The following is a 13411-nucleotide window of genomic DNA, read 5'->3' as shown; positions in this document are numbered from 1 at the left end:
CACGGCGATTGTCCAAATATAGAATTCTCCTCTCAATTAGCTGTAAGAGTTGAGGTCAGAGAGAGTAATTTGTCTAAGTCACGTAGCCAACTGTAAAGTTACTTTTTCTATAGTCTGGTTCTACCAAGTTGAGAAACTACTATGTCAAGTTAAGACTGCAGTAATTTCTGCCTTAATAAGAAACCTTTAGTGGGTTCCTACAGTCTGCATTCTGAAGTCCGTGAGTTACATTAGGCCCTAGCCTACCTTTTCGGCTTCATCTTCCCCCTTTCTCAGTATATATCCAGCCCTCCTAGCCAAATGGGGTCTATTACTTGCTTAGGGAACTGGAGTTTCTGGGTTTGTCTTACCATATATAGTTATAGAAAGTCTTAGGAGTCAGAACTTGGATTTGAATCTGTTTTGCCCTTTCCTGCTTGAGTAACCTTGAGACTTGCTTACTGCCTACAGACCTACCTTTTCTTCTCTATAAAAGAGCAATAATAATAGTACCTCCTCAAAGAGTGGTAATAGGGATCAAATGAGATCATCTTTGTATACCATTATTTGGTCACTTCATACTTCCGTCAGTTTGTGTGTGTGTGTGTGTGTGTGTTTTAAGTGTTGTCTCTCTGAATGGCTCAAAAGTTCCTTGACAACAGAGACCAGTTTTTCAAAACTGTGTACTGTGCGTTTCATATATGAATATGAAAAGTGTTCACTATTTGCGGATGGATTACTCCTCGGGCTTCAAGTCCAGGGAGTGGAGAAAGAATGAAGAAATTATCAAAGTGTGTTTCCCATGACAGAAGCAGGGCAGTGTGGTGGTGATTTTGTGATCTAGGTTGAAGTCCCTGATCCATCATTTATCATATATGTAAAAGTAACCAGCAAACTATCTTACAGGTACTTAATTCATGTTTGTTTCATTTTCCTTGTCATCTTTTCAAGGTAATCATTGAGACTCTCGTTTCTATCATTTTAAAAATGGAGATATACACGAAGATTTTTATTTGAGATTATGTGTTTACAGATGCTTGTAATTTTTTATGGGGGGGGGATGGAGTCTCTCACTCTGTCACCCAGGCTGGAGTGCAGTGGCATGGTCTTGGCTCACTGCAACCTCCGCCTCCTGGGTTCAAGCGATTCTCCTGCCTCAGCCTCTCGAGTAGCTGGGACAACAGGCGCGTGCCACCACACCCGGCTAACGTTTGTATTTTTAGTAGAGATGGGGTTTCACTGTGTTGGCCAGGCTGGTCTCAAACTCCTGACTTTGTGATCCACCCACCTTAGCCTCCCTAAGTGCTGGGATTACAGGCGTGAGCCACTGTGCCCGGCCGATGCTTGTAATTTTTAAGTGAAGAAGATAAAGCTCAGAGAAGTCACATACCTATTTAGGAGCGGATCCAGTTCCCATATACCACACTGCAGAAGTTAAGGATGCATCTGCGGGACTAGGTATGAAAGGAAAAAAACGAAACAAAAAAAGGATGAAGATAGTAATCCATTCACCTTTCAGTTCTGTGAGTTTCATGAGGTGTGCCTGTCTTGTTCACCACTGTTTCCCCAGCACCTGGATTATACTAGTCTGGATAAATATCTATTGAAGAAATTAATGCAAGCTTCAGTAACCTCCTACAAACGGGTTAGGAAATGAAAAGGTAGTGTAGTATGAAGGGGTGGAAAGGGGGTGATCACTTTCCTCCCCATCAAAAGAGTCATGACAACATGCTTGTAACAAAAGACAGGTTAACAAGAGAAAAGCCTAACGAATGTGCATAAGCATGGGAACGATACGACAAAATAAGAAAACTAAAAAAAGGGTCAGATGGTTGAAGTTTAATACTTTTCATAGGGGAGAGAGAGGTGGGGGGGCTACAGGTAATTTTAGAGGAGTAGTAAATGATTTTAGGAGAGATTAATGCAGAAATTCACTTGTAAATTATTCTCTTTGTAAACCAAGTGAAACTAGAGAACCAACAATAATTCGAAGGCCAGTCGTGGTGACTCACTCCCATAATCCCAGCTACTAGGGAGGCTGAGATAGAAGGATCACTTGAGCCCCGGAGGCAAGGTTGCAGTGAGCCAAGATCTCGCCACTGCACTCCAACCTGGGTGACAGAGTGAGACCCTGTCTCAAAAACAAAAAACAGTAGTTTGAGGCAAAGTTTGGGCTCTAAGTGTGGTGGTTAATTTTCAGTCTCTTCCTCTATGATGTGAGTTTTGTTTTTTTATGAGACCAGGTCTCACTGTGTTGCCCAGGCTGGAGTGTGGTGGCTATTCACAGGCATGATGATAGCACACTACAGCCTCAAACTCCTGGCCTCAAGAATCCTCCCATCTGAGACTCACAAGTAGCTGGGACTACATGTGTGCACCACTGTATCTGCTTTGTGATATGTTTTAATTTCTTCTGGTTAATGAAATTTCAGGGAGGAAGCAGATAGAAAGCAATTGTGTTCTTTGATGGGTCTGGTTTCTAGGCAGATAAGAAACTTCAAAGAACAGTCTTATCCCGTGTTTTGGGGGAGGCAGAGGATTGAGAGGCAGGAGGTGGGTGGGGAGATCAGAGAAACCTTGCGGCTGCTTCTCTAGTTCAGCATGTCAAAGCACCAAATTTTGGGGTACCGTTTTCTGACAATGAATAGTCAATGTAGTCCAAGGCAAAGAGCATTAGTTTTGCACCACACGAAAACTCGACTTAAATTCTAATTCTGCATTTTGCTAATTCTGTGAGTTTGGACTGGATAACAATGTTATGGAATATGTTATAACTATACAAATGGAATAATACATATAGGGTTACTGAGGGCATTGGGATAATAAAGGTTAAGTCTATAATATGCTGCCTGGCCATGGTGAGAGCTTGCTTCATAGTAGCTATGGATTATAACCTCTAGTGAGCTATTTAAGTGGTTTAAAAGGCTGGAAATGGAAGGTAATATGAGCAATTATTATTTTAAGTTAGATGTGTAATTTGTGAGGTGACAACTATAATATCTAACATTTATTCAAGCTTACTATACACCAAGCATTGTTGCAGGTATTCTACATGAAATTCAGTACATTAAATCATTACAACCCTATGAATTAAGTGCTACTATTACTCCCATTTTTATGGAAGAGGGAATTTGGGCACGGAAAAGATAAGTAAGAAGTGGAGCTGAACTTGAAATTCAGGCCAAGAGCTACCAAAAAAAAAAAAAAAAATTAGAGTGGAGAAGAAAAGTGGCTAATCTTGATTTCACTAACCTTAAGTAGGTTCTTTTTTTTGTTTTTTGTTTTTGTTTTGAGACAGGATCTCGTTCTGTTGCCCAGGTTAGAGTGCAGTGGCTCATAGCTCACTGCAGCCTTGAACTCCTGGGCTGAAGTGATCCTCCTGCCTTAGCCTCCCAAAATTCTGGGATTACAGGCGTGAGCCATTAAGTAGGTTCTTAATGTAGCCTTATAATTCTATTACATGTCCTCAGACTATTCTCAATTTCAGTGTACATCAGAATCACCTGAAGGGCGTGTTAAAACAGATTGCTGGGCCCCACTGCCAGTTTCTGATTCAGTTGACTCAATGGCTGGAGCCCTAAAATTTGCATTTCTAACTAGTTCCCAAGTAATGCTGATGCTGCTGGTTGGGGAACCACACTTTGAGAACCACTGCCCTAATTCATTCACTTTCCTATACTATTTCATGTTTTGTTGGCTCTCCAAAAATGTCCATTACCTCCTCCCACTTGGGATGATTTTGCTTTTTATTTTCAGTGAGAAAATAATAGTAATCAAACAGAACTTCTATATATTCTCAACCATATCTGAGGTGTGGTACCTGCATTTATACCTATATACTATGTGTTCTGTTACTTATGAAGTGGAGCCTGTCCTTGTTTACACACATCACTATTGTTCCATCCGATTTTTCTTTCTACTATTGAAACATTCCCAACATCATACATACATGCTTTTATGTCTCCTATCTTAATAAAAGACTCTTCTCTTGATCTCATGTCTTCCTGTAGCTCCTCATTCCTATTTTCCTTCATATAGAAACTTTGAAAAGATTGTTCATACTCTGTCTCCTATATCTCTGTCCATTCTTTTTTTTTATCTTTTGAGACAGGGTCTTGCTCTGTTACCCAACCTGGAATGCAATGACATGATCTTGGCTCACTGCAACCTCCACATCACACGCTCAAATGATCCTCCTGGCTTAGCCCGCCAAGTAGCTGGGACTAAAGGTGCACACCACCATGCCTGGCTAAGTTTTTGTAGAGACAGGGTTTCACAATGTTGCCCAGGCTGGTCTCAAACTCCTGGACTCAAGGGATCCACCTGCCTTGGCCTCCCAAAGTACTGGGAGTACAGGTATGAGCCACCACCATGCCTAGTCCCGTCCCTTCTTTTTGTTTTTGTTTTTTTTGAGACGGAGTCTTGCTCTGTCACTCAGGCTGGAGTATAGTGGCACAGTCTCGGCTCACTGCAACCCCCGCCTCCTGGCTTCAAGCAGTTCTTCTGTCTCAGTCTCCTGAGTAGCTGGGATTACAGGCCTGTGCCACCACACCTGGCTAATTTTAATTTTTGTATTTTTAGTAGAGCTGGCGTTTCACCATGTTGGCCAGGCTGGTCTCAAACTCCTGACCTTTGAGCCACCGTGCTCCCCCTGTCCATTTCCTTTTTTTTTTTTGAGAAGGAGTTTTGCTCTTATTGCCTAGGCTGGAGTGCAATGGTGTGATCTCGGCTCACCGCAACCTCTACCTCCAGGGTCCAAGCGATTCTCCTGCCTCAGCCTCCCAAGTAGCTGGGATTACAGATATGCACCACCATGCCCAGCTAATTTTTTTTGTATTTTTAGTAGAGATGGTGTTTCTCCATGTTCATCAGGGTAGTCTCGAACTCCCGACCTCAGGTGATCTGCCTGCCTCGGCCTCCCAAAGTGCTGGGATTACAGGCCTGAGCCACCACACCCGGCCTTGTCCATTCTCTTTTAAACCTACTCCAGTTGGCTTTCTTTTCAATCCTCGATTGAAATTGCTGTTGTCAACATAATCAGCAATGTCCTCATTCCTACATTCAGTGGTCAGCTCTCAGACTTCATCTTACCTGATCTGCAGCATGAAACACTTTTTTTCATTTTGCCTCCAGGACATTTTCTCTCTTTTCTTACTGGTTGCTCTACCTCAGTCTTACTTGCTGGGTCCTTCTCATCTCTCACACCTCTAAATGTTGGAGTACCTTAGGGCTCAGACATCAGATATCTTTATCCACACAGACTCCCTAGATGGCCTCAACTAGTCTGGAGCATTTAACTAATTACATTATTAACATCTCCAGCCAGACCTTGTCTCTGAACTCCAGGCTCATATATCCAACTGACCACTTGATATCTCCACTTGGACATCTAATAGGCAACTGTAAAATGTCCCAAAGTTAACTTTGGATTACCTGCCCCCTCAAAGCTTCTGCATTTCGGTAAATAGTAACAAGTCCTTCCAGTTTCTCTAGTCAACAATCTTGAAGTCTTCCCTAAATTTTATCTCTTACTAAACACATTCAGATCTGACTGTGTCTCACTACCTACTCTATTGCCACCCTCCTACAACCTACTATTATCTCTCACTTTTGTTACTGCAGTAGCCTCCTAACTGGTCTCTCTCATAATCTGTTCTCGACATAGCCAAAGTCATCATTTTAAACTGAATCCAATTTGGGGTGGGGTGGGGCAGGTGGGAGGAGATGAAGACAAGAGGAAGATCCCCAAATGGGGCGGTGGTAGCAAGTGGGCAAGAAAAGACAACAAGAATCAGAGACAGAGGAAGAAATCATCCAAGGAGGGGAGGGAAAAAAAATCACCCATCTGAGATCTATATCTGGGCTGGAGGAAAAAGTTTGTTACGTGTTTTCACAAAGAATAAATATACAAAACCATGGGGGTGGGGGGTGGAGAATGAGTCAGATCCTCTGATCCTCTGGTAAAAACCAAAGTTCTTATGGTGGCTTAAGATGCCTTATTTGACAGACCTAGCTACTCCTCTGACCTGATCTTCAGCTCTTTTTACTCATTTTGCTTCAGGCGCACCAGCCTTATTGGACCTTGAACCCTCTCTCAAGGGCTTCTGACACTTGTTCCTTTTGCTTGGAATTCCCTTCCCTCATATCTTACTCTCACTTCAAGTCTGTGGAGATGTCACCTTGTCTGTCTTTGGGCAAATTAAGAAAGGAATACCTCCTTAGTGGATGCAGTCTTTTAAGCACATGGCCTAAAGGCGGACCGTCTTTGTATGAAGAAATGGCGTCTCTTCCTTCTAGCAAATGCAACCCTGCAACAGGGCATCATTCGGGGTTCTAAAATTCCAGCTACTTGGGAAACTGAGGCAGGAGGCTTACTTGAGCCCAGGAGATTGTGGCTGCAGTGAGCCATGATCACACCACTGCACTCCAGCCTGGGTTACAAGGTGAGACTCCATCACAAAAAAAGAAAGAGAAAGAAAAGAAATGCATTGGACGTTTATGCCAATTTCCAATTCAGAAATTGGGAATAGTTGCCTATATCATTCCTATTTCCCATGTTTTCAAAAACTTTATTTTTAATTTCTCAGACAGGGTCTCACTCTGTTGCCAAGGCTATAGCACAGCAGCACAATGCTGGCTCACTTGCAACCTCCACCTCCCAGGCTCAAGTGATCCTCCCACCTTAGCCTCCCAAGTAGCAGGGACTACATGCACACACCACCACACCTAGGCTAATTTTTGTATTTTTTTTAGAGATGGGGTTTCACCATGCTGCCCATGTTGGTATCAAACTCCTGGGCTCAAGTGATCAGCCTGCCTTGGCATCCCAAAGTGCTGGGATTACAGGAGTGAGCCAATGCACCAGACATAAATCCCTTTTTCTGTAAGAGGACAAGAAATCAGTTTTATCCCTGTGAACCCGTTTTTCATAGTTGTACAGAAAACCCCCCACAAAGTCCTTTTTCCTATTTTCTCACTCAACAAGCAACACAGAAGACCTCTGTGACCAAATGTGGGGGAATTTCTCATCAACACACAAGCAATCAGTTCTACAGTGGACACCAGCTAGGTGTTCTGTAATTCAATTCAGACGCTGTCTACCTGGAGATAGCGTCAGAGCCCACAGATTGAGGGCCCGGTCCCCAAAACTGCTCCCTCCTCCCACCAGAAACAAGTTGCAAATCTGGGCCTACAGAACTTCTGACTGACTGGCTTCAAGTTGTGGTACCAACTCCTTCTCTTGATTAATTTGCTTGAATGGCTCATAGAATTGAAGGAAACACATTTACCAGTTTACTATAAAAGATATTACAAAACATACAAAGAGATGCACGGGGAAAGCTATGGGGGAAGGGGTGCAGAGCTTCCAAGCCCACCCCAGGGCACCACCCTCTAGGAACCTCCATAAAAAAGTCTACCAATGGTACAACTATTTAACTGGGATAATTTAAAGATTATTCTGTTCAACAATCTTGGACAACTCTTTTTATTATCTTTCTACAGTAAACAAAGTATAATCCCAAAGTTCTGCAGATATTTATTGGGAAAAGACACAACCCTACAGTCAGTTGGGAAAGACTACCTTTAGAAGAGAAAAATGAATTGTTTGGGAAGAAATACATTAACAGAACTGTATTTCTAACGCATTTACTTTTTAAGCCATCAACTGTTCTCATTTGAGCCACATGTTCTGTGCACATTCAGAGAACCTTTTGAAAATGAATTAAGTCTTTGCCTTCTTTAGTCTGTTGATAAACTCTTGAGAATGCTGAGAAATCTCCAGAAAACCAGTATGTTTTCTCTTGGGAACGAATTGCAGAGCCTCTTGCCAATTACCATTGTTTTTCAGACATAACAAAATACGTATCATTTGATCTAAGGTGAGATTTTTGTTACCAATTTCCCATTGTAAATATTTATCTAATGGAAGGCATTCAGTTGCCAGGTTCAGCCGTTTTGCCTTGGCTAGGGATGTGCCTGGCTGCATACTCTTATCAACAAAAGACCCAATTACATAAACTTTGTCATGCCTGAAAGTAGTCATAACATTGGGAGAATCTGCAGTTAAATAGATAATGCTGTCCTTTGGAAATAAATCTACATGAGACTTTTCTGTTGATGTTAAAAGCAATTTGTCCCATTTTTCTTGATACCGTTTAACTAACTCTCTGTGAAAAGCACCATCTATTTTTAGATTGCAGAAATAAATATGGAAAGGATCAACATTTCTTCTGTTGCATCCTTCACTTTCTAAAAGCTGGGAAACAGTATTCTGCAATTCTTCTCGTTTCATATAATTTTCATAAGCCATGTCAAAAACCAAAGGTTGTCCAAACTGCATGGCCTGGGCACCCTTCCAGCCCATTGCTATGTCCATATTCCTATCCCAAAGTCGTAAAAATAGAAAGTTTTTCTGTTTATCTTCCTCAGTGGTTTCTAGCAGCTTGATATTTTTTGCTTCTTCCCTTGCTGCTGCTTTCATTTCCTTTTTTATTTTCCTAGCTTTTTTCACTTTTTCCTTTGTATATAAATATTTTAAATATTTTTTTTTTGCTGTGTTAGAAACACATTCCATAAGGGTTTTGAGCTCTTCTTCAGTGATGTGTTCTGGTACTTCTCTGCCAAGCAATCTCCACATCTCAATGAACTCTCTGGTGGCAGCTAGAGGATCTTCATCCTTACTGCTTGAGATTGTTGAAACACATTCTTCTTGCACACTAGATTTCATGGTAGTTTTCCACTTATCCAACTCTAGCTCTTCAGAAGGGGGTGTACTCTCATTATTAGGATAAGTAACAGCTGGTATTTTGGAAGACATGTATCTCTGCAAAATTGTTAAGTTATTTCTCTTCCTATGAACGGTAAATGGCACCAAAAACCTGGTGAAAGGTCTGAAGAAATTGACACTAACACTCATTTTGAGGAAAGCAGCCATGTAACAAAACCCCTGTAAAAGAAGAAAAATGCAATTAAAAATTAGACAAAGATTTTTATAACTTCTCAACTAATTGTGCAAGTATAAATCTGAAATAGCAAAATAAAATCAATTTTTGAAACACAAAGTAAAATCTTTGTACCAATTTTTTTCCTAGACTCCTGTGGTCTAGAGCCTGTGATCACTCATTGAGTAAAAAGCTTAAAACTTAGTTGGGTTCTTGGCCGGGCGCAGTGGCTCATGCCTGTAATCCCAGCACTTTGGGAGCCCGAGGTGGGTGGATCACCTGAGGTCAGGAGTTCAAGACTAGCCTGGCCAACATGGTGAGAAACCCCATCTCTACCAAAAATACAAAAATTAGCCAGGTATGGTGGCAAGCACCTGTAATCCCAGCTTCTCGGGAGGCTGAGGCAGGAGAGTTGCTTGAACCCGGGAGGTGGAGGTTGACAGTGAGGCGAGATTGTGCCACTGCACTCCAGCCTGGGTGACAGAGTGAGATTCTGTCTCAAAAAAAAAAAAAAAAAAAAAAAAAAAGTTGGGTTCTTATTTTAGACATGAATTTCACTATTGCTTTAGCTAAAAGGATAAGTTGAAGATCCTTTTTAGATTTTTATCTAGGGGCCCAGAGAATCAATGTTACTGGGCAACAAAGTTACGTACCACCGAGGCAGCTGACATCATGATGCTGCATACTCCTCCATTCTACACTAAGCCCAGATACAGAACCAAACACAAGATCCTTCACAAAAGCAACAAATAAAGACAAAGGACATGAAAGGTACTGAGAATGGCAACAGGTAAAAAGCACTTAGAAACTGCTGTACCAATGCCCTCGTTACAGAAATATACCAAGATCTACTGATCAAAAAATAGCAACAAATTCTTCCCCAGTTCAGGCTTTATTTTGCAGCAAATAATGTTACTAACAAAGAAAATGTCCAAGATTGAGACAAATGTATATAAATGTATATAAAGCTCCACAATTTTATCCTAAAAGCCTGGATGTCCATGAGATATTGAAGATGCTTAAAGATGTAAAACTAGTCTCAAATTTGAAGGAAAAGAAATAAAGGGAATTCAAATTTTTACAAAATGCAAATAAAACACTTGAAAAATTCCTTCTTCCCTTGGCTTCATTTAATGACCCTGCACAGGCTCCTAGGTTTCCTGCTCTCTGACCTGTGCACTGATGTCCAGATGCCCCTCCCTTAAAGGTGGATGTAACTCCGCATTCTATCCTATTCTTTTTTTTCAATCTATACATTTCCCTTCTGAGATGTGACCTACTTCTGTGGCTTCAATGACCATGCATTAGAAAGACATCTCAAATGCAGGCCGGGTGCAGTGGCTCACTCCTGTAATCCCAGCACTTTGGAAGGCCGAGGAGGGAGGATCGCTTGAGGTCAGGAGTTTGAGACCAGCCGGACCAACATGGTGAAACCCCATCTCTACTAAAAATACAAAAATTAGCCAGGTGTGGTGGCGCACGCCTGTAATCCCAGGTACTCGTGAGGCTGAAGTGGGGCGATTCTTCTACTTCCCAGGTACTCGTGAGGCTGAAGGAGAAGAATCGCTTGAATACGGGGGGCGGAAGTTGCAGTGAGCCGAGATTTTGCAACAAAATCTGTTGCAGTGAGCGACAGAGTAAGACTGTCTCAAAACAACAAAAACAAACAAAAAATACCTCAAACGCAACAAATCGAAATAACCCCTCTACCTTTGCTTCACAATCTGATCCTCCTTCAATGTTCTGTTTCAAGGGATATTGCTATCCATTGGTATTGTTCCCAACATATATTTCTAAGCTTATTGCGGCCAGGTCAGCAGCATCTCTAGCTATTCTTCACCTCACACTTCAAGTATTCCACCATTAGTTTTCACAGCACTCTGGTGCCTATGACAGTACTTCTAACACTGTACTGTAATTGGCTGGTTATCTCTTTGCCTCACTAGATGGTAAGGACTAACTAGTGTCCATGAGGACAAGGACTTTGTCTATAATGTTAACATTGAATCCAATGCTTGACAGTATTTGGCTCACAGTAATCACGCATATTTTTCTAATACCCTAGATCGATGCTTCCTTCATTAAAAAAAAAAAAGAAAAAAAAAGTTCAGCCTCCCTTTATTATTTTTTTGAGACGCAGTCTCGCTCTGTCACTCCAGGCTGGAGTATAGTGGCGCGACCTCGGCGCAAGCTCCGCCTCCCAGGGTTCACGCCATTCTTCTGCCTCAGCCTCCCGAGTAGCTGGGACTACAGGCACCCGCCACCACGCCCGGCTATTTTGTATTTTCAGTACAGACGGGGTTTCACTGTGTTAGCCAGGATGGTCTCGGATCTCCTGACCTCGTGATCCGCCCACCTCGGCCTCTCATTGTGCTGGGATTACAGGCGTGAGCCACCGCGCCCGGCTCAGCCTCCCTTTAAAGAGAAAACAATTTACTTTAGAATCCCGGAAATATTTAACTGGGGTCCCCAGGCCCCAATCTAATAAACATTGATTTCAGAAAGAGTTTTAAGTTTTATTCTTGTAACTGGCAACGACTTAGAATACCACAGAAATGAAAACCCCAATTGTAAAATGCAATCAAGTACGTCATTTCAGGAACCACTGATTTTGTTTCAGATACTGTACTAGTTATAGTTTATTAAAATCACTGGGCTTCCTCTTACCCGTGGGCCTTCCGAGCGCACATGCTCCACTAAGTGCATCTTGGAACGTCTCCGGCGTCCTCCCACCCCCAACACACACATTAGGCGAAAGAAGAAACTCGCTTACCAGGAGTGCAGAGATAGTGGTTCCCGCTGGCGCAAAGAACAGGGACCCTGGAGGACGAAGGACTCCGACGTACGGACGCCCAGGGATCCACGCCGAATCTAGCACGCAGCCTACCCAACAGTCCACACAGCCGACCAAAGCTGTCGCTGGGGCTCAGCCGGAAGTTCCGCCCTCTCCCTTCCGGTGCTGCTTTTTTACGTCACAGCACGCAAAGAACGCTTTCCTGGCTGAAAGAAGCACGTTAGAGGAGACGGCTGTCAGTAGGCAACTGGGTACTTGCAGACTACGCTCTCAGTTGTCACGGACTTGTAGCTGTGTTGTGTTGTGTTTTCCTCCATATATCCTAAAAACTTCTTCTGGGCCGGGCCAGTTGGCTTACGCCTGTAATCCCAGTGCTTTGGGCGGCCGAGGCGGGCGGATCGCTTGGGGTCAGGAGTTTGAGACCAGCCTGGCCAACATAGTGAAACCCTGTCTCTACTAAAAATACAAAAATTAGCCAGGTGTGGTGGCGCGCGCCTGTAATCCCAGTTGCTCGGGAGGCTGAGGCAGGAGAATCGCTTGTACCCGGGAGGCGGAGGTTGCGGTGAGCCGAGATCGCGCCACTGCACTCCAGCCTGGGCGACAGAGCAAGACTCTGTCTCAAAAAAAAAACAAAAAACAAAAAACTGTTTCTAATCCTCTTCTCAACCTACTCTCTGTTTGGGCCCTGTATTTATAAACATTTGCTGACAAAGTACTAAAATAAAGTGTGTTTTTTTCACACGTCTTCTTACTCAGCTTCAAACTCCTTGACGCTAGGACTTTAAACTCCTAATCTTTTTGACCAGTTTATCACCAGTACCTGGCACTATGCTTGGAACGTGATAAGCCACTGTAAGTTTCTGTCTCCTCCTAGCTCATTTGGAAAATTTAATGTGAAATGAAATTAAAACACATTTGTAAATTGGTGGCCTTTGGGGTCAATTCAGCCTCCACATATGTTTGTAACCAAACACAGAATGAACATATTCTGCAGCCATTCTGCTCCTAGTAATACACCCAAAGAAATTGAAAGCAGAGACACAAACAGACACTTGTACTCTAATGTCATTGTAGCATTATGGATAATAACCAAAAGGTGGAAGCAACCCAAATATCCATGAACAGATGAATAGATAAAAAAAGTTGCATGTACATATAATGGAATATTATTCAGTCTTAAAAAGGAATGAAGTTCTGATACACGGTACAACATGGATAAACTTTGGAGGCATTATACACTGAGATAAGCCAGGCACAAAAGGACAAATATTGTATAAGTCCACCTATATGAAGTACCTAGAATAGTCAAATCATAAAGAAAGAAAGTAGAATAGTGTTTACCAGGGGCTGGGAAAAGGGAAGAATGGGCAGTTACTGTTTAATAGGTATGAATTTTCAGTATGAGATGATGAAAAAGTTCTGGTGATGGATAGTAGCGATGGTTGTACAAGAACGTGAATGTACTTAATGCCATTGAACTGTACACTTGAAAATGACTAAAATGGAAATGTTTATATTGTATATAGTTTACTAAAATAAAAGAAGGTAGGCATAGTCTTTTCCAAATGATTTTAAAAAACGAGATCTTTATCTTGTCTAAGAGACTGATTACTATCATGTTAGAAAAGTGAGGTGGTGATAGCAAAATAATAATGAGTTTACTCCCAAACATGGAAAAAAATCAAGAATAAATATC

The 13411-nt window shown here is 42.2% G+C and overlaps 1 protein-coding gene across 1 annotated transcript; it reads right to left on the bottom strand.

The window, feature by feature from the left end:
- Positions 1-7451: 7451 nt before the first annotated feature.
- On the bottom strand, positions 7452-11862 carry TRMT10C (tRNA methyltransferase 10C, mitochondrial RNase P subunit). Its single transcript, XM_004035997.5, has 2 exons — positions 11695-11862; positions 7452-8926 (listed from the first exon to the last, which is right to left on the bottom strand). The coding sequence occupies exon 2, from the start codon at positions 8912-8914 to the stop codon at positions 7703-7705; it is 1212 nt and encodes a 403-aa protein (XP_004036045.3). The 5' UTR covers positions 8915-8926; positions 11695-11862; the 3' UTR covers positions 7452-7702.
- Positions 11863-13411: the final 1549 nt, after the last annotated feature.

The sequence above is a fragment of the Gorilla gorilla genome, chromosome 2 (genome assembly GCF_029281585.2).
Source record: "Gorilla gorilla gorilla isolate KB3781 chromosome 2, NHGRI_mGorGor1-v2.1_pri, whole genome shotgun sequence".
Taxonomy (NCBI): Eukaryota; Metazoa; Chordata; class Mammalia; order Primates; family Hominidae; genus Gorilla; species Gorilla gorilla.
This window is presented reverse-complemented; position numbering and strand designations above follow the sequence as displayed.

Excerpts from the sequence above, each read along its gene's own strand:
- TRMT10C (XM_004035997.5), bottom strand. The coding sequence starts at position 8,914 with ATGGCTGCTTTCCTCAAAATGAGTGTTAGTGTCAATTTCTTCAGACCT.